The sequence below is a fragment of the Zonotrichia leucophrys genome, chromosome 13 (genome assembly GCF_028769735.1).
Source record: "Zonotrichia leucophrys gambelii isolate GWCS_2022_RI chromosome 13, RI_Zleu_2.0, whole genome shotgun sequence".
NCBI lineage: Eukaryota > Metazoa > Chordata > Aves > Passeriformes > Passerellidae > Zonotrichia > Zonotrichia leucophrys.
Genome location: NC_088183.1, coordinates 3,116,955 through 3,138,604, shown reverse-complemented (window position 1 = coordinate 3,138,604; position 21,650 = coordinate 3,116,955). Strand labels below are relative to the sequence as shown.

Genomic DNA, 21,650 nt, shown 5'->3' with positions numbered 1-21,650 from the left:
ACCACAGTTCCCTGTCCTGGGCCAAGCAGGGAGACAGATGGTGTCAGCTCTGTTGTGCTCAAACACCCCTGAGAACTGGCTATTGTTTTCTGGAAGTCAAAAGCTGCCTTAGTTTGGCATTTTAATGGACTCAGCTCCAGCCTGGGCTGTTTAAGGTACAGCTGGGAGCTTGTTGAGTTTAGACAGCCACTATTAAAATGAGAGGGACAGCTGAATTTAAGGCCCTGGCCATACTATGTACCAAATTGAGCAAAGGTTTTTGTAACTCATTCAGATTTCATAAGGATTTCAGCTATAATGAATATTGTTTCTAAGACTGCTTTCAGTACTGAGCTACTTCTGTATTGATGAAAAAGTCTGGAAAAATATTAACCAAATAACAAATGAGCACAGATATTCCAGTGCTGTTCTGTATAAACAGAGTTTCCAGCTGAAAATAAAATGGGCTCTGACTGTATTTAGTGCATCCATAACCTTACTGGACATGAATATATTGTATAGAACTCATCTTGAGCTGCTGGGGTTTGTAAACAACTATTATATAATACTGATGAATAACATAGTTATTACTTTTCTGTATATTCTCTTGTTTATCACCTTTGTTCTATGGGAATTAAAACTGCTTGAGCAGCCAATGATGTGTTTGTGTCTGTGTGCAGCCATGACTGGATCTGGAATAACACTGAGGTAATAACTCACAGCAGTACCCACCTTTTCTGAGGAAACAGTGCACAACACAGGGGAGTTGCAAACACGAGACTAGAGGAGACAAAACCAGGTTTACAATATTTAGAATGCTAAAACAGAATTCAAAAATCTTATACGTGATTTAAGTAAAAAGCTTGTTTTCTGTACACAGTGAGGTAAAGTTCCACAAAGTGCTTTGTAACTTTTATTTCTCACTGCATTGTACCTTATGAAATCATTACCTACATATAGCACTAAATGTTTCAATATAATGTTCCCAAATTTGTCTAAATTTACCATTTGATGTCCTTACACTGCTTTACCTTTGTGTGCATGACAACAGAAAACGCCAGAACACAGCAAATTAAACCCTATTAACCAAATGTTTCCAGAATGATCAACCTCCAGGATGAGATTCCACTGACTGTTCAGAGGTAGCAGCCAAAGCATCTTTTCTAATCAAGCTGCCACATTCCTTTTTTTGCCACTCCCTTTCTCCCCTCCCTCTGCTTTTCTTGGCAGCTCCTTCTCTGCTAACGGCTTTTTAGTTTTTAACATGGTATTTTATCAGTTACAGAGATGGAAATAACTGCTGTGCCCTCAGTAACTCTCAACCTTTTTTCCTTAAAATAAAAAAAAAAAAAGCAAATATTGCTGCATTCTCAAAACCCCTACAAGTATCTCTTAAGATAGCAGACCCAACCCAAGGAAACACTTACCAGAATCCAACTATTCCAACCTGAACGGGAGCGTTCATCCAAGGAAATTTCTGTTGAAATAAAACCACACACAGTGAGTATGGACTCTTTTCTTCCAGCTTCCCACCTTCCTGGAATTCTTTTAAGAGACAGATTGCACCTAAAAGACTCTGAGATGTGAAGGCAAAGCCCTGACCAGCGTGGTTTCATGCTGAGCTCCACTTTGGGAGCCAAATCCCTTTGGAGAGCAGCAAGGAAATTCCCAGGGGATCAGTGTACACAGGGATCCTGAGGACGTGTCAGAAACTCCAGTGAGTTTGTTTGTTTGACTCAGGACCTGCTCCTGGGCCTTTGCTTTGGGTCTCACAAGCCCACAGCAGCATCAGAGCTGAAATTTGGAAGTTTCCAAGTGGTGCTGCCCCACCTCTGCAGGGCACAGGGAATTCTGCCCAGGCATTCCAAGGAAGAGCTCAGTCTGGTTACAGCTCCTTCCCTTTGGTGGCATCAAATGGTTTTAACCTGCAACTGGAGCCACCAGCCATAAATAAAGGAGATGTAAATCTGCCTCTCTTAGCCCTTTCTCCTGTCATAACATTTCCCCTGATGTGCAGGAACTTGTCCCTGTAGCAACACTCCAGTTCTGCAGGAGTTCACCTTTTATTGAAGAAAAGAAGGGTTTGAGGACTGGGAAAACCAAGCTGAAAAAGCAACACATAACCCACATGCCTCATTAATTCTGTAACTTTTGCAGAACTTGAATATATGCCAAGAATAAATTATTTTGCAGGCTTTTAAAATTATTTAGGAATCCACTCTCATTGGTAGAATTTTAGTTGAAATTCATTACCAATGGAGCAAACCTAGAGCTGTTCAGTGGCCACTGCTGCCTCTTGCTCCATTGAGAACAGAACACAGCTGCCATAAGGACACAAAGGGAATTTTAAAATAAAATAGCTCACGAGGTAAAAATCACTTGAGACAGTTGATGATGTTTTCAGTGAAGATGGTGTTTCTGCAAGAAGAATTTCTCAAGATATAGAAGTTAGAGGGAAAAAAATGGTGAACAAAAGCTGGGCATTGTTTGAGAATAGAAATGGGCAAAGGAAATGTAGAAAGCTCAGGAGGACAAAGCTCAGGGCTGAGGGAGGGAAAATGAGCCTGTGTGGAGCAAAACTTCTCCAGAGCCTGAGGGAGAAGAAACAATGTAGAAGATTGCTTCTCTTTTCTTTATTTTTTTTTTCCTGGAGTCAATCTGTAATGCAGAAACGAGTGCAGGAAGAACTGGGCAATTCAGCAATAACCTGCAACAAGAGATAACAAATGGAGACAGAAAATAAAGCAAGAAGAGTGAAGAGTGAAGGCAGCAGCGCTTTGCTGTTCTGGCATTCCCTGAACACCTCCATCTGACCCTCAGCTGAGATAAACTCACCCCAAATTTTCATTTTATGCCCTGGGAGAGTCCATGCCAAGAGGAGGTGAACACAAGCCAAAGCCTGCAGTGTCTCTGAGAAGGGAGGGAGGGGGATGCTGTGCATTGCAGGGCAGTGTGGGACCCAAGGGATTGAACAGAAAAGCCCCAAAGACAATTTTATAACTGAAAAGGCTGTTGGAAGGTGCCCTGAGAGGAATAAATGGTTTTATGCCTTTGTCAGAGTTAGTCACTGATCTGAGAGAGAGAGGTGTCTAATACAGACTCCATAAAGAACATGGAGTTTATGTGCTGGAACATTTTTTGCCAATTTGATCTGAATTCCAGCCTTTATTTTTCAAGAATGTTACCAGGCTGCACTAATACAGAAAGATGGTGAGGAAAAAGTAACACTGGGAGGTCAGAATTAAGAACTGGAGTTGCCCAGGGAACGACATAAAACAATAAAATTCAAATGCAGGCTGCACACCCCCACAAAGAGAGAAAATGGAGAAACTACAAGAGAAAGAGCAGAAGAATTCAGTGTGTTAGAGAACTATCATTTAACTCAGGAAGAAGGCAGTTCCCAATGAATTAGGATTTAATTTCCAGATGTCTTTATGACATTTTAGTGGTTAGTGCAAGCAGAGAAAACGGAGAAATGATAATTAAGCAAACAAAAGCCATAAGGAGAATCAGCTTTTCTCTAACTGCCTCCTTTCTTTGTTGGATATAAAAATCTGTCAGCTTTCCTATGTCTGTTTTCAAAAAATAAATAAATGAAATGACAGTGAAATTAGGAATGTGTGGAGGACTTCAGGGCATAAGACATTCAAGAACAATGCTTGAAGGAAAAGGCTCTCTGTTCTGGTTTTGTAACAGCTTTGAACACAGATTTTAGCTGCAGATTGAAAGATCCCAAGGAGCTTGTTCCAAGGATGCATGAGGAAACTTCTAGAATCAACTTGGATGGTAATACAATTTACAGAACAGAAGAGAAACTGTAGCTAAAGCTGTGTAAAAGTAGTAATATAAACTGCAACTTTAGTGTTGATTGGAATTTTCATAAGTTTATATGGAAAAAACCAATCTATTTCTTTAGATTATTACCTGTAAATAAAATCTATCAACCCTGGGCCTCAGGGCAAGGCTCTTTATGGATCCTCCTGTGCAGCAGGTAAAATAACCTGGTTCTGCACAGAGCTGGTCAGGAGTATGGCCACAGGGATAATGAAAATAAACATTCTGCAGCCCCATCAATTACTGCTATGCTGCATAATTACATAAACAGGCCCCAAAGCTGCTGCTGAAACCAATGGCAAAAAAAAAAAAACTTCAACAGATAAAAATACTTCTTCAAGGCAACTTCTTTTTGAAGCAGTAAATACGTGCTTGTGTTCCAAGAACATTCTTGAGGCATCTTCTAGCAGGAACTTCTGGGAATGTTGTTAATTCACACCAATGCCTTGGTGCAGAACCCTGTGGGAACGTGGGGGATGAGCTGGGCTGCATGACCTACATCTTATCCCAAAAATCCCAAAAATCACAGGCTGCTCTGAGACCAACATCCCAGGGGCATTTCCTTCTATGTCTTACTGCAGACCAGCTTTCTAATTTCTTTTATCATTTCACAAACATTTACCTATTTTTTGGCCTTGTGTGTTGCTTAAGAGGCTTTGGCAAGCAGTCAGGAATTATTTCCAAGAGTGGTGGAGAAGCAGAGGCCGAGGGTAGTGAGTTAATAAAGCAGTGTGGGGAGGGTGGTGGAGTGCTGGCATGGGATGGTGCTTCTCAAACTCCATGAGGACATGCAGAAGCTGCTGGTTAAAAATGCAGCTCATTCCTTAATGGGTTTAATGCTAATCTCTACCAGGTGTTACCACTGGCTACCTGCAGAGCAGTGTTTCACCTGGATTCAGTCTCTGAGGCTGAGGGACAGGACAGGATGGTACCAGAGACCACTGAGTAGTCACTGCAGAAATCGCTCATTTTGGCTGATCTGTAAAATTCACAACACCCTTATGTTGATTACACCACACAAAACCAACAGGTATTTGTCTCCAGACCCTGAGGATTGCTGCAACTTCTTCACAAATGTCATGTACTTGTCAGCTGAGGCAATGGCTTTGTGACATTTCTCACGTGTCAAATACATACCAAATAACTTTTCCCTAAATTTTTTTAAACAAGGGTTAATTTTCCAGGCAATACATTCTCAGGAACATCACAGTATCACAAGTTGTGGTGTGTTTGGATGCCCTGCAGGCTCACTTCTTCCAGGAGATAAAAGCAGCACACACTGATTCTTACCCTGAAACTCAAATGCCACGTTTCCTGTTTTTACACTGTGAGCAAAAATGTTTTCTGTTAAAAAGTGGGAGGGAAGCAAAGCACTTCAGGCAAAAAGAAGTTTGAAGATTGGAAGACAATCACAGAATGGTTTGGGTTGGAAGGGACTTTCAAGACCATCCAGTTCCACCCCCTTCACTATCCCAGGTTGTTCCAAACCCTTTCCAGCCTGGCCTTGGACACTTCCAGGGATGGGGCAGCCCCAGCTGCCCCAGGAAATCTGTTCCTGCCTTATAAATACAGAAACACTTTCAAATGCTGGGTAATCTCACTCTGCACAAGAGACACAAAGGGTAGAAACAGAGATAAAATTTAAACACTTTAGGAAGCTTTATCTTAGACAAACAAAACTATTCCAAACAAAACATTCCCCTGCTTGTCCTCCTTGTCCCCACACAAACTTTTCCAAGGCAGGGTCTGGTTTTTTTCTTAATTTTTCTAAGAGGAAGGAGACAGATTTTCTTGGGCTTCTTGGGTGGGTCTCACAAGCAGAGGCTTTGCCTGCAGCTACCAAATAATTAAATCAGTGATATCAGCAGTGAGGATGAAACTGCCTTTACTGGTAAAGAATTAAAGGGTTCCTCACCTGAATATTATCTCCCTTGTGTTAGACAACCCTAACTAATTCCATGATTGTTCTTTTCCCTCTCATGCTCACGCAATGCAGAATGTTGATTTAAGTAATGGATTAATCAACACCAGGAGTTTGACTTCACACTACATTAGCATAAAAAGAATATAGGAAATAAATAATCTTTGATAAAGATTGCCCATTCTATGCCTGCCATGCACTTTACACCCAGTAAATTTTAAAGGATCATTTTCAGGAGAGATTTTTACCATCATTTTTGTTTGCAAACTCAGATTGCTACTACAGCAGGTAAGCAAAGCCTCTTTATTGCTGTCTTGAGAAAACCAGCATTATTAAAATGTTCTTTTGTTTTCCCAATAAATTGTATTGCAAGACTCAGTACAAGAAAGTTTTATTTCACAGGAGGAAATGTGCTTTCTAAGAACAACTATGACAGCAACAAGGATGTTCCTATTTTCTCAATGTTACCTTGCACTGTGACAAAAGAACCAAGTTATCTCTAAGGCAGAAGGAAAGAGACAGCTGTTAAGCAAGTTCTACAGGGATGTCCTCCCACAGTGTTTGGGAGGCAAATATGAAGATTCAGGAAGTATTTAAAATTCATTAAAATATTAACTTAGGGTATGAAATACATAGAGATTGATTATCTAAGACTAACCTTTAAAAAGGCTTTCTTTTCCAGGGTATTCATTATGAATGGAGGAATTGCTGCAAGTAAGATAAAAAAGGGTATTAACCTTGGAGAGAATGGCACTTTGTTTTCATTTTCTGAACTTTGTTTTCATTTAGCTGAACTAATGCCATAATACAATTTCCACAGCTTTTTGTCATTCATTCACTGAATTTTCATTTCACATTGCCAGCTAGATTGGTATTTACAAAGGTGAATAATAAAATAAAATTAATAAGTAAAACCTGCAATTTCACAAGTAACTAAACCTGAGCTCAGTCATTTGGCACTGGCAGAGCACCTAAACCAACTCCAAGCAAGTGGAATTTGCTCCCATTCCTTTGCTCTCTGCATATTTTCTGCAGAAGCATCCCAGGAGCTTTTCCTGGGATCCCACATTTCCCTGGGGAAGTTCTAAACAGAAAGGCAAACACTGCCTGGGGAGCTGTAAGGGAATTTGAACCCTCAGGAAAATCTCAGCAGGGACTGATGAGAGTGCACAGGGTTTTTCCTTACCCATGCCAGGAGCAGCCATCAGGATCCTGGATATCACCACCTGGGCAATTGCCTGCTGAGCTGCTTTGGATGACTCACCCACTCTTTTTCCATTCTCATCCGTGACAGGAATTCCAAACTTGATTTCCCTGTTGAATAAGGGGTAAAAAATAAAGCAGTGATGGATGTGAACTTATTTTTTCACCATTTTGTTGTCACCTTATCTTTGTTCCTTAAAATTGTCAGCTGTAAGAATTGGGTGGTTTATTTTATTTTCTAAGCGAGTCTGTTTGTAACATTCCTTGGCACAAGAAAAAAATCCAAAAGGCAGAGAAAGATCAAGGAAAAATATGTTGAGAAGTTACCAACTGAATATTTGTAACAGCAATCTGCTGCTTGAGTTTGGTCTCAGCATTCCAAGGGGGAAAAAAAGAGATGATTTTCCATGTTCCACAGAAGGGAGAGGTCCCTTTACACATTAATTCAGAAAAGTGGAATTTTCTGGACTGCTCTGGAAGTGGAGCCTGTCCTATCTGACAGCTCATGGAACACAGGAAGATTATTTTCACTGAGTTGAAACAGAAGGCTCTGTGAAAATTCCCCCCTGGCATTCTAGTCTGAGCTGTCATTTCAACCATGAAGAATATACTTGAAAGTATAAAAGGAGGCACAAACCAAACAATGTTTCTGTAACTGAACTATTCTCTATTAGATCTTTTGCTCAAGTGCAGGGTTAGGTGTTAAACTCACACTGGCAGAAGCACAGAGAACAGCAAATATCCTCAGGACTGCCTTTATTCTTCTCTTCAGATTTTACAAAAAGATAAAATGCTACCACAGATCAACTTCCATTGTAAAGTCTAAATATTCCCTTTTCTGCCCAGAACCTTGTGTTTATAATAGGATGCTTTAAATTTGCTTTTCCCTACTACTATTCTATTCCTAGTCAAATCACAACACAGAAAAAAAGTTTGTTTCTGACAAGCTGCACATTTTTGTCACCTCAATGATTAAACAGAACTGCAGAGCCTGACTTCTATGACTAAGCTCTGCAGGTGGGATTTCAAGCACCATTTTTGAAATGACTGTTTTTCCCAAGTGTTGCTGCTATTCAAAGATCCATGTGATCAAAGTTTTGAAGGAACCAGTAACTGGTTTCTGAGATCCAAGACTGAAGAACTCTTTGGTATTTATCTGAAGAGAATTATTATGTTCTATTTTATAGCTGTTACAAACAACCAGTCAAAACCTCATGCATGAGGTTTCTGCAAGGTTCTGAAACAAGCTAAAGATACAAAATGTGCTTTATTTAGTAACTTGCTGATCTACCAACTGAAAAACATCTTTTTTTTCCAGCATGAGTGATCTTTGTTCTTTTTCCTACCTTTGTCTCATTAGTGGAATATTGATGCAGTTGGCAGCAGCAACAGCAGCAAAAGGAACAAACCTCCCTACGAGAGGCGAGACGCGCTGGAAAACACAGAGACAGGGGAGAAAAAAGGAAAATAAAAATATACATAATCATTATCTTCACTGAAATGCTTCAGCTGGTAGTGACAGACCAGATTTTTTTCCTTTACATTAAAATCCAGTGAAAACTCACTGGTGGGGCAGAGGTAGAACAAGCTTCAAACAAGAAATAAGTCAAAAATGCTTCTCTCAGGAGTGAGCAGGGGCAGGAGAGTAACAAAACCATTCTGAGTTTAGTAACATCACAGAGAAGTGTAATTAAAACTCCAATTAATTTCCCAAGTGCTATTAGATGCCTTGAAAGGTGAAAAAGAAACTGGCAAAAAGGCACCTTATCAGACAGAGTCTGCATGACCCTAACATGGGCTGTTTGACAGATATGCACAAACCCATCTCCACAGGGAAAAAATAAAAGTTGGGATCTAAAGAAAGGAGCAGCCATAACAACTCCACAGTGGGAGCTGTGCATGCCACAGATACAGCAGAGGAGAATGAGCTGGGAGCTCCTCACAGGACATCACAGTTTAGTAAGAATAGAAAAAAAATACCATCAATACCTTAGCTAGGGAATTAAGTCCTAAGGCTGTAGCGACAGCACCTGTGGTGGCAGAAACATAGGCAGTTCCCAGCTGGCTAAAACAGAAATGAAAATGTTTGTACATGCACAGCTACATTGAAAAACAATTACATTTTACACACACAGTTATGGCCCCCCCAGAAGTTAAATAGGATTTCCTGTGCTACTGCAATAAGGTGGGGATGGAAGATCTAAATGGGAACTGAATCAAACACTTTGATTTCACTGGCAGTAAAAATCATATTCAAGCCACACTGGAACACTGAATCAGGTTCTGCTGGTTGTGCATTGCTGCCTGTTCAGCATTTTCTCAGGTACCTGAAGGAACACCTTGAAGGGTTAGTTCTTTATTTAATTTCCTAATTGCTTAACCTAGTAAAATCAGTTTGGATTTCCAAGGCCATGTCTATAATAGTCATTAAAATAACCATACCAAACCCCATACACCCAGACCAGCTGTGCTGCAAACACTCAAATCCAACCCAACCTGCCCCAAACCACACTTTACATACTTCCCAGCTAGGAGGTGTCTCCAGATGCTGGAATTCACAGTTTGCTCCCAGACATCTTTAAACAAGTCAGCCCCAAAACCAGAAAGTCAAGTACTGCAATTCCAGTTTTCTATTCATAGAATCATAGAATGGTTTGGGAGGAACCATGAAGTTCATTCCATTCCACCCCTGCCATGGGCAGGGACACCTTCCACTGTCCCAGGCTGCTCCCAGCTCCATCCAGCCAGGGATGGGGCAGCCACAGCTTCCCTGGATAACTGTGCTAGGGCCTCACCACCCTCACAGGGAAGACTTTTTCTGTTTATCTAACCTAAATTTCCCCTCTTTTAGTTTGAGATGTCTTGCTTTCCTCATCTATTTAATCTCCTTCCCAGCCATCAAGTAGAAACAAGCACAGACCAGGGGAAGGAATCTCTTTTTGTAAATGAACCCTCAGTGTGGGGTGTGCTGGCACCACAGTGACACAACTAAAGGTCCCCACAAAATATCAACTTAGAAATGTCCTGGTAGGACACCAAACTGATGAGGAAAACTTGCAAATGTTTTGAAACACTGACTCCTGTTAAATCCTGCTAAGGGCTCTTGATCAAAGTGCTCAGGCTTGTCTTTAATGGCAGAAATGGAGTTCTCAGCTCTGCCCTTCTCAGACTTCTCATCTGTGCATATCAAATGAATAATTAGTCCAGATGGAAAAACTTATCCCTGTCTCATCTCAAACTTTAATGCCCAACCATTTTCATGTACACCAGAGAGCCATTTCTACTCATCAGAATGATGAGGTTCAGTGCCTGACCTGACAGAGATGGGGGCATCCCCACTCCTGTTGGTGTAGTTCACTATAGCATTGAAGGACTGGTTGATCCACTGCCAGAAAAGCACCGCTGGTGTCGTTCTTAAAAAGAAAAACAATTGTTATTATTGTTATTAAACTCACAGTTGAATTAACAGCACAAGAAAATGATGAGAAATCAAGAAAAGCCACTGCAAGCAGTAACCATGCAGAAGTTCTTGCTTATTTGAATGCAACAATACAGTCAGTGAGATACTGATACTTGATAGTCAGAGTTATTTTAGAAGAAGAATTTTAAAATCACCTAGTTTTGAACCTGAATAATACTGCAAAGAAAAGGGAGAGAGCTTCTCTAAGTGTTATAGATAATAACAGAACAAACAGTTTGCAGGAGGCAGTGCTTGGGAATGGGCACCTGTCCTGGGGGTTTGATTCATCCTCTTAACTGTGATTTAAAGCACACATTTTATAAACACCATCCAAAACTGGGGTGTGTGTCAGGAGTTTGTACAATCTCAGCATCCAAAGGGCTGCTGCTGTTTCCTCTGACCTCCCACCAGTTCCTGTGTCAAAAATTGAGGTGCTAAAAGAGCACTGGCTCTGCTTCAGGGGGCTTCACTGTCCTGGAGATTCCAGAACCACTGAGGAAGTGCAGGGGAGCTGCAGAAACTCCACAACCAATGGCCATGTCTACAACAGTAACCAAAATCAACCATACCAAATGGATTGAAGCATTGCGAGTACTCACGGGGCAGACAGAACATCCTGCATGCCAGCAAGGCTGGAAATTCCCAGGGATCTCCTTCTCTTTGTCCTCCACACAGATGGGATTTTGGAACATTTCCCAGTTTGAGGGAAAGTGGGATGGTGAAGGAGAAGGGCTAAGGGCTTATCTCAAAACTACTTCTAGAAAGAACCGTTAATCAACGGGAGGGAATGAGGAGAGAGAAGAGGAAAAGGAAGGAAAATTTCACATTTAAAAATATTTACAATAAATCTTTGAACAATAACATTGATTTTCAGTTCTCTAATTCTCTCAGGCAAATGTTTGATGTGTTTCACTGCCCTCTCTCACCTGTAGAAGGTCATCATGCAGCCTGTGATAGTCATGTTCATGGGCACCTGGGCAGACATTCGGCCGATCACGAACATCTTCTCCCCAGTGTCGGGGTGAAAGGCTGAATCATAAATGTATTTTGCTCTCCACAGCTCATCTTCTGTCAAGCCAGGTGCCACAATACCTTGTCTTGGGACAGGTTAAGAGACAAGACAACAGCAAAAAGAACAAGTGTTATAAAATGCTGCAAATGCCCGTGAGAGGCAGCAGAGGATTTGGGGATGTTCACCCTCAGTGAATGGAGACTCTCAGAGAGCTTGTAGAGATTTGTCAGCTTTTAAATGGATTGGTGAAATAAAAAGAATTAAAACAACCAGCAGTGCTGGTGCTGGCTGAGTCTATTTACTCAAAGCTGCACTCAGGCTTTAGAGCTAAAATGTGGAGCCAAAATCTCTGAGGTCATTAGTGTGAAAGGATGAAAATTCACTTTGAGAGTATTTAAGACACCAACTGCTCCAAATGCTACACATAAGAGGAAGTTTTAAGCTTTGTTGTCATATTAACTACCTTCAGAATTAGATTCTTCTGTATTTCAGAATCCTTAAGAGGGACATAACTTCCCCATCCATTAGCAAATTTGATGAAAAATAAAAGGCTTTCAAGCTCTGAAGTGGGAATAAGCAGTTACAATGAATACAGTGTTTTAAGTATTTCCTTTTAAATATTTCACTATGTACCTAGCATTGACTTGGACTTTTTGGGACCAGTAGTAGAAGTAGTCAATGTCATACCTGTAATCATGCACAATTTTTTTTGCCTTTTCCAGTGTGGCATTGGATAACAAAATATTCCTGGGGTCTGTGACAGTGAAGAAGTGATTGGCTCGTCCAGCAAAAGTGCTTTGATCCCATCGAGGCTCCTTGATATTAATATTTAATGGGAGAGATGGTGCCATCTTCAAAAGCTCTGCCAAGAAAACATCAACATTTGCAATTCAAAACACCACTCATTTCCTAATGTATTTAGAACCTGCAAGATGAAAAGTGGCCACATTTAGAGTAAAAAACCCAGAGAACAAACACCAAAGAATTTGCAGAACAGGGGTTTAAAGGAGTAAATCTGCAGAAATGCTTCTGTGTCCAGTGCCACAAAATGTTTACACATTATTTATTACATTTGTACAAATACCTGAGGATGAGGAAGCACAGAAATTTATTAATAAACAGACATACCAAACAACAGTATATTAATCAGAAAGTGCTTTATTTCAGTGATGAATTATTGTTTGTTGAAAATGATGTATTGAAGGGAATGAGAAATCAACTATTTCAAGAGATGCCTTAAGTCCTACAAAGTGCAGTGACAGATGAAATATTTAATAAAATTCAGTTAACTTCTCTGGAGTAGCAAAACAAACCAAAAATTAGGAATCCAATTTATTTTAATAAATGTTGTTTCTCTAAATCCCTGTTTTAACAAAACAGAGATTATATAATGCAACAATTGCTACATTAAGAACACATGACCAGATCTCCTAATGATATTTCAAAGATGGTTAAAGAACTACAGTGAAGGACACTGAAGAGTTGTGCATTTATGGGGCATAAAGCTCAGAAAAGCAAAAATTACTTCAGGATGACTAAGTTCACTTCAACATCTAATGAAAAAAGGACAGCCCCTCCACAGCACAAGTGTATGGATTTTAACTTTCTTAAAAGAAATTTCTGCAACAAATTCAACCACCAGTGGGAAAAAAATCCTCCTCCAAATAATGCTTGTTTCAAATGGCAGAAAGAATTTGGACCTACATAAGCCCATTTTTATATATTTATAAATAAAGATTCAATTTTAGATGAACTTTAAGGTCCCTCCCAACCCAAATCCTTCTGTGATCCTATGATGCAGAACACGAATAGATCTGGCAGGGGAAACTGAGCTTTTCCCCTTTTCTCAGCGACATTTCCCTCACTGTTAAGTTCATTATTGTACAGCACAGTTTATTAGCAGGGTTATTTTCATGGGTACCTCTCTCAACCAGGCATGCTGCAGGATGAACACAGAAAAAAGCCTCAGGACAGATTTGGAGAACAGATTTTTCATGCACAGCATCTCAACAGGAGATGCTCCTTAGTTTCTTTTCCTTTTCTTAGAACTTTGCCATTAAACAACTCCCTCCTGTGAGCAGTGCTGTGTTGTGAATTAATAGTCCATCTTCTGGTCTAAAATGGGAACTGCTGGTTTTGCAAAGCCCTATGAAGGCAAGTGCACTCATTTATTCACACCCTCTTTTCCACCAAAATAAAGATAAAAATCAGGACATTAGGGCTGGTAACTTGTTCTGTGACTGCTTCCTTTATTTGCAGGAAAGTTCAAGTGTAAATATTTTCTAATTAAATTATCCATTTCATTAAGAAAGATTAAAGCTGCTTTAGGATGCTTATGATAATCTGGTTAAAGCTGTCTAATGAATGCTGAATAAAGCAGTGCATCCATAGAAGCTTTTTTCTTTCTTTTCATTCTGGGTAATTCTTTTCATTCTGATTAGAATATACACTACAGGCTTCTCTGGGAATTCCCTTTATTTACTTTATTTCCCTTTATTTCTGATACCTCTGATATTTCTGATATTATTTATACTTTATTTACTTTATTTCCCTTTATTTCTGATACCTCTGTTCAAAAGCCAAGTCCCTCAGTAATAAGAAATCTAAACATGAAGGATCTGCCTTTATTGCAGATCAATTCAGGATGGTTGCAGTCTGAAACAATCAGAAAAGGTGAATGTACAGAACACAGGAGATCAAACACATCCTGTCTTCATCCCCTCCCACTTCATCTACTCTGTGTCTGCTCTGATGATCCTCGACCCAGGTGAGCTATCTTGGCAGGAAACTAATGCAGCAGAGAGATTGTACTGGAGGGAAAGAAACTCCTGCAGCTGCCCAGCTGGGGTGACCTGCTGGAAAACTGTCGGGTTTTTGCGGCTGTTTGAAGGGCCTGGAAAGGCCCGTAGTGGCCTTGGGACAGCCCGCGTATCGAAGGACGAGAAGAGGCTTCAGTTCTTCTTTCGGTTTTTATGTTTATTAATTGTTTATCTAAAAGATTTTCTTTCAGCCCGACAGAGCTCTGCTCAGCAGCCAGCCATGAGCACACTGTGCTGCCCTCCGGGCAGCCACTTATCTTTATACCCATTGTTACGTGTACAATATTTATCATTTTTCCCCAATACCATTTATTCTTATTACTCGGTGCACTCTCAGTAATAACCAATCCAAAGGTGCCACCATCACCAAAGAAGATGGAGGAGAAGAAGAAGAAGAAGAAGGACAGGACACGCCCCAATTCCTCCATCTTACTTCTCTAAACCCCCCTGTACATAAATCCTAAACCCTGTGTCTCACCCTCTAATTAACCAATCCCTTCACCATTCACCCCGGTGAAACCCTCCTGTCCTCATACAGGTGTCGTCTCCCGTGTAGGGTCAAAGTCCAGCCACCAGACACTTCTGGAACATTCCAGGACTCCCGGGCCTCCCAAGGGTGGTCTCAGTGGCTCGGCATCTCAGGACTCATATCCTGAGATCCCACAGAAAACAGCTCTGAGTCCTGCTGGACAGTGAGCTCTCCATGACCAGCAGTGTCCTGGTGACCCAGAGTGCCAACAGGAGCCTGGGGTGCATTGGGAAGAGCATTTCCAGCAGGTCAGGGAGTGATTCTGCCTCTCTGCTCAACCCCTTGAGGCACCTTTGGGCTGCTGTGTCCAGCTCTGGATGCTCAGGGAGCTGCGGAGCTGAGGAAGGGCCTGGAGCATTTCTGTGCCCAGGAAAGGCTGAGGGAGCTGGAGAGTCCCTGGGTGTCCCTGGGTGCAGAGGAATGGGCAGGGACTGAACCAGGAATTGCACAGGAGGCACAACTCTGCCCTGGGCACTGCCTGAGCCCTGGCACAGATCTTCCAGATGTTTCCATGCTTTTCCTTCTTCTGTTACCCATCCTAGCCAGACTCAGCTACCACAGACAGGTCAGCACAGGTTTGGTCTCTCTTTCTCCTTGTAAATCTACAAAGCAGGCTTAGTGCTGCTGCAGCAGTAAAAAGCAACCCAGCAGGAAAATGGAAAATATCCATTAATTCATGTGCTGCAACAAAAAATCATGCTTGAAAAGTCTGTTTAAAAAAGATGGGAACAGAGAACATGGAGTTCACTATTACTAATCTTAATAAAGGACATTCAATCCTGCACAGGATGGGGGGTGGGACAGCTGCCCACCCTGCAATAGGGTTGAATCTCCTGTAAAAAGGGGTTTAAATTTTAGGTGGCAGCTATTTAGGTACACAAACCCATTTTCTTCTCTCAGTGATGTGGCTGACCTGCCCTTTTAGCAGATAAGTAGGAACAATGCTGGTCCAAAGAACTTAAACCAGACAGAACCCCAATGCCCACAGAGAAAGAGCAGATGTAACACACACAGGGGAGTGTAAAAGTTGAGAATACAAGATTTGGAGACAGGTAAAACTTGCAGTGAAGTAAAAAAGGTGGCTGAGTTTGCCAGTCACGGGACTCTGAATCACAGACCTGTTACAACAGTGCCTAAGAGAACCAGGGAATTTCTGTCTTGAAAACTCAGAAGTTTTCCAGCAAAATATTTTTACAACAAAAGCCCCATGTCTTGTTTTAAAGAGACTGCATAATGCTACTCATGACTCATCAGACCCCATTAGTAAATGCTGAAAATGGAAATAAATCCCATAAAGCAAAATCATAAGCTAATAAGTGCTGATAGACTTCAAAGGGATCCCTTATAAAACAAAATGTCCAACTAAAGTAAAAGCAACAACTGCACAAAAAAGGTTTCATCAATATACTGTCTAACAGCCATAGTCATCATCATAAATTAGGTGGCTTTTTTTAAAGTTTCATTTTTTATTTAATAAAAAAATAAGAAAGAGGTGCATCACCCTCAATTTAAGTTGCTGCAACACTGTTTTTACCTACCTGTCACCTTAATTTTCAGATACAATTTCAGAGGGGAGCTGCTGTTTGCATAATCCATTCAAATACTTAATAACAAAAGCACTGGAATAAAACTACTTAGGATTTAATTATTATTTTAACTACAATGCTTTGTCAAGGGTGGAACTCCACTACTTTCAGTGATCTAATTTTCCCTCTGTACTAAGTGTGCCCAAGATTTAAGTTCTCATTATCCGTAATCGAATTGGGTACAGAAAAAATAAAGGACATTAGGATGAAATAAAACTTAAATAAATCCATATGAACCTTGAGATAAGCTGAAAGTTTGCAAAGGTACTGGAAAGCAAAAGCACAATAAAGACAAAGATAAAACTGTTTGTTTTGTTACAATCAACAAATGAAGGCAAACTACCCAACCATTAATTAATTAATTAAGGTGCCCATATATGTAAATACCTGAATTTATTGTTGCCACCTGCTGCTACCCAGAAAATACCAAATAATCCTGAAATAGGATAAAATTTCAATCAACAGCACCTTTACTTTTAATGTGGAAGCAGCAAAACTGCCCAGGCAATGTGCTCTTCTCCACAAACAAAGCCACAAACAGAGGATTTGGGAAACAAAATGAATTTTACAAACACATCAGTTGTTGTAATAATCCCTACTGAAATGTCCCTTTGAGGCTGTGTTCACACAGGAGGATCAGCACTATTGGAAAGGATAAAGAATGACATTGAAACACAGGCAAACAATTAACAACTCTTATGGAAAACGTGCAGTAAGGGAGAAGATTACCCCTATTTTCACTATTTCACATAACAGATCAATTAGGAAGGTATTGAACAGAACCACTTGTACCTGGAAACCCTGCAGCTGTTTTCCCCAGCAAATTAAAGCAGCACTGAAGGCTGGACTATGCTCTCTGGCACATTCATATCTCTGAGCCCTTCCAGTTTCCAAAGCAGAGCAGCGAATCCCAAGTGCCTGTGGAGCAGAGCAGCCAAACCCTGCCTGGTGCTGTGCTGGGGGATTGTCTGGCTGAGCATCAGCTGGGCTGGCCAAACCCTGAACAATGCCAGGCCTGGCATTCTCGTGACCAGGGACATTTTTTGGCACTCTCTGTCTCCCCAGCACTCACACAGGGGTTTGATGATCTGTGTGTGGCTCCTCCTATGCACCACATTTTTAGTCATAGCTGATGGTGATGAAGTTTTTCCTCAGCACATGGCTGTGTTTTCCTCCAGTGAGGAAAAGTTGAGAGAATTGGGAATGCTCAGCCTCATTGTGGCCTTGCAGTGGCTGAGGGGAGCTCACAGGAGAGATGAGGAGAGACTTTTCACAAGGGCCTGGAGGAGCAGGACAACTGAAACAGAGCAGGGTTAGATTGGATATCAGGAAAAAATCCTTCCCTGTGAGGGTGCCCAGAGAAGCTGTGGCTGCCCCTGGTCCCTGCAAGTGTCCAAGGCCAGTCTGGGTTACCCTGGTTTAGTGGAATGTGCCCCTCCCTGCCCACAGCAAATTTCTTGCCATCTCTGATCAGATGGAACCATGTGCCAGTCCATGCTCTAAAGTTTAATACTAATGTTAACTGGGGGAAATAAAGGGCTTCAGAATAAGTGAGAGAGCCTGCCTTAACAAAATAATTACAGTCAAAACCTGCACAAAGTCTGATCAACAATTTTGGTACAAAGGCTACATTTAGATTTTCCACAGAACCAGCAATAACAGAAGACTTTAAACCTTGTTTAAAGGTTAACAGCAGCAGTTGCAACAATTGTACAAAATGCAGATTCAGGAGTTGTCAGGAGTTCAACTCTCTGCTGGTCCTTTACAAAGTTTGTCTTTTAAACATCTCATTTGAAGGTCATGCAACCACTTTTCAAACCAAAGCAACAGTGAGAAGAGTAGCAATGACTATTTAATTTATTTCACTCCATTTTGAACAACCCAGATATTTGATAACTTATTTTAAATTGTGTTGCATGGCTGAACAATCCAGATGGGCAAATGATCTGTGAAATTCTGGGCAACTTAAACTCATGCAGCAGGGCACAAACGATGAAATGCAGCTTTGCCACCTTCCTTGGAACCATTTTATTTTCTTATGTTATTGACACCTTGTATTTTAACCTTAGCCTTGAAAAACTCCACTCCAAAATTACGAATTTTCATCAGTTTCTTTACAGAATCAGCTAGAACTGGGACTAGAGCGACAGAAAAGGAAATTTCATGATGATGTAAGTGTGAATCCTACTAAAGAGAATTTCACATCCAAAAGCAGGGCAGATATAATTGTGATAATGCTCACTGTGACATTTGACTTCTTGGTGCCCAGCTCCCAAACTGCCACCTCCTGCTACAAAGCACGGGATGAGCTGAGTAATCCAGCTTAAAACAGAATTCCAACCAGCCTGAACAAATGCTGAAAGAAAGGTGTAACTTTTGTGCTGTCCTTTACCAGGACTTAGACCCATAAGTTCTGGGGAGGTAAAAGTGCTCAGGTCAGATAATGATTCACAAAATCTTCTGGAGACAACTAGGAATTCTTTTTTAAAGAACAAGAGTGAGGCTTTTCCTGAAAACCCAGTAAAAATAGAAGATAACAGCAGAACCTTTCTTCACAGAATCCTTTAGAATAAGAATAGTTCAAAAGTTAGAGCCAGGTGCTGCTGATATTTCATGTGTGCACTGGGAGAGACAAAAATAAGATTTGAGACACTTAAGCCCCTACATCTCCATTCTTTAAAGCACTGCCTTAACAATTTGATGTCCAGCTCTCAGTGCCTTGTTCTGGGAAATGAGAGGCAGCCTGGAAAATCCTGAGGTAGAGAAAAGTACCTGCTGCTAGAAAATGGGGAGAACAGCTTCTCTTCTTCCTTCTCTCTGTAAATCAAAGTGCCCACAGCTGCTTGTTTTTGCAGAGCTGAGTTCTTCTGAAACATTTCCCTTGCCACTTTGATAGAGAAATACTCCAGAGTCCTGCTAGGCCTCTTTATTCCTCAAGTAACACATTGTTCTTTTTTTGGGGCTCCTTTGTCTGAACAAACTCAAGATTTTTCTTTTCCAATGCTTAATTTTCCACAATGCCCACCCAAAGGGTTGTTATGTTGGCTTAGGAGAAAAGACAGGAAATAAACCTCCCTCTGATTAGGAAAAAGTGACCTGTTCTACTTTAAAACCACAGAACATTGGCAAAGCAACAGCAGAAAGGCAAATCCATGTTTTAATTGCTGTGGCAAAGAAAGGAACACAAGGCCTTCTCCAGGGATGTCACTCATGGCAGTTAATTAGTTCAGATGGGAAGAACTAATAGACTTTCTGGGGAAAAAAGCACTTTTGTGTGGTGGCAAAGAGCACATGTGACACTTACCAGGGTCTCTATTTGCAGGACATTTGCTGCCACAGTTTGGAATAAGCAGCACAGCTGATGGCTGGGAGTCTGATGCAATGTACTCACACCAAATGTTAAAAACACTTGCCAAGTTTTTCTTACTCAAGGCACCTTCCACCAGTAAAATGCCTATTTAAATCACCAGGGGGAAAAAAAAAAATGCCTGCACTGTGATTTTTCCTACTGCAATCCTACATGGAATGCTGGAGAAGGCAAAGCATGGCAACACTACAAGATGCTTGGTTTTTCTTTCTTTTTTTTTTTTTTTTTGCTTATAAATGTACATCCCACTTGTAGCCTAGCAACAAAAGCAGCAGCCAGGGTGAGACGAGCCTGCTGCTGGGGCTCTCTCCTCAAAACAGGAGCCATCTTTGGCGTGGAACTTGACCAGAGATTTCATCATTCTGCATTAAAGCCAGCTCCAGATGTTAGAGGTGCCTGCAGCCAGCTCAGCTCTGTCAGCTCTGCTTTGCCACCTCCTCTCCTCTGCACGAGGCACGTCCAGAGACACTGCATGTGTTCAGCTCATCTCCACATTCAGGAGAATAAACCTCCTTTGCTAACCAAGGTTAGTGCAACCTCTCATTTCAGTGCTGACTGCTGCAAGCTTCTTTCTGCTCCTTGTGTTTTAACCCCCACCAATAAACTGCAGTAGCTTTGGCTCTACCCCAGGTGTGTTCATGGCTCTCTTATGTACTTTTCACTATTTCATTTAATTTTTCTATCCAGGTGATATTTCAATTGCATGTTGGTACAAAGCCAATCCTCACCCCACCCAGCAGTATAATAACAATAGATTATTTATAATATAATAAATTAAAAAAATTATTAATACTCATATTTAAAATTCTGTCTCTGACTACCAGGTGTCTGACCTTGGAGTTATCTGGCAATTTCCTCCCCTGGAAGTGATGATCCTGCAGCAGGGAGCCTTGTCTCTTGCAGGCCTGGAATCGGTGCTGCTGTCACGCAATCCCTGTGACACAGACAGCGCTGCTCAGGGGACAGCGAGTGGACAGGGACGCGTTTTGGGAGCTGTTTCGTGTGCAGGGAGGAGGGGGCTGTGACAGTGTGACAGCCCCACACTGCCAGCATCCAGCTCCCACAGGGACAGGGTGGCCCATGAGGCTGGGACCCTGGGGAGGTGACAAGGGTGACACACACAGAGCTAGGCCCCGAGGGATGCAGGGGATCACACACGGGGCTGGAGCTCTGTGGAGGGCACAGGGTGACAAAACAGATCAGGGGTTCTGCAGGGTAAAGGAGGTGACACACGGGGCTGGTCCCCCGTGGAGGGTCTGGAGGAGGCAGATGGGGCTGGTGCCCTGTGGAGGGGCCTGGGGTGACAAATGAGGCTGGGTCCCCGTGGACGGTCTGGAGGAGGCAGATGGGGCTGGTGCCCTGTGGAGGGGCCTGGGGTGACAGACGGGGCTGGGTCCCTGTGGAGGGGCCTGGGGTGACAGACGGGGCTGTTTTTTGTGGAGGGGCCTGGGGTGACAGAGGGGACTGGGTCCCTGTGGAGGGGCTGGAGGAGGCAGACGGGGCAGAACCCCTGAGGAGGGAGAGAGCTCACAAACAGATCAGGGCCTCTGCAGGGGTAACAGAGGTGACACATGCGGCTGGGCTTCTGTGGAGGGGCCGAGGCGACACTGAGGGGGCCTGCTCCCCTGTGAAGGGGAGAGAGCAACACAGGGCGCTGGGTCCCTGTGGAGGGGATTGAGGTGGCAGATGGAGCTGGGTCCCTGCCTGGCCAGCACAGTACACAGCACTTGGGAGCGCCACCGGCTCCTCCGCCCGTCCCCGGCCGCAGCCCATCCCCGCGGGGACTGCCCGGCCCCGGCCCCGCTACTCACCCGGCCCCGGCCCCGCGCCGCTCTGGCCCCGCTGCCCGGAAGAGCCTCGCTCGCTCGGCGCGGCGGGCGAGGGGCCGGGAGCCGCCGGGGCCGCCTCGCTCCGCCTCGCTCCGCCCCGCCGGGGCCGGG

General features: G+C 42.4%; 1 protein-coding gene across 2 annotated transcripts in view; it reads right to left on the bottom strand.

Moving 5' to 3' along the window:
* Positions 1–21,650, bottom strand: part of SFXN1 (sideroflexin 1) — a 22,985-nt gene extending 1,335 nt beyond the window's left edge. Inside the window, exons 1-11 of one of the 2 annotated variants that reach the window (XM_064725103.1) lie at positions 21,522–21,650; positions 20,544–20,644; positions 12,097–12,271; positions 11,324–11,494; positions 10,252–10,350; positions 8,927–9,002; positions 8,284–8,369; positions 6,921–7,048; positions 6,393–6,442; positions 1,407–1,456; positions 712–759 (exon numbers count right to left, since the gene is read on the bottom strand). In XM_064725103.1, the coding sequence (XP_064581173.1) occupies positions 712–759; positions 1,407–1,456; positions 6,393–6,442; positions 6,921–7,048; positions 8,284–8,369; positions 8,927–9,002; positions 10,252–10,350; positions 11,324–11,494; positions 12,097–12,260 (872 nt within the window). In that variant the 5' untranslated portion in view covers positions 12,261–12,271; positions 20,544–20,644; positions 21,522–21,650. The other variant, XM_064725104.1, reaches the window with a different exon arrangement.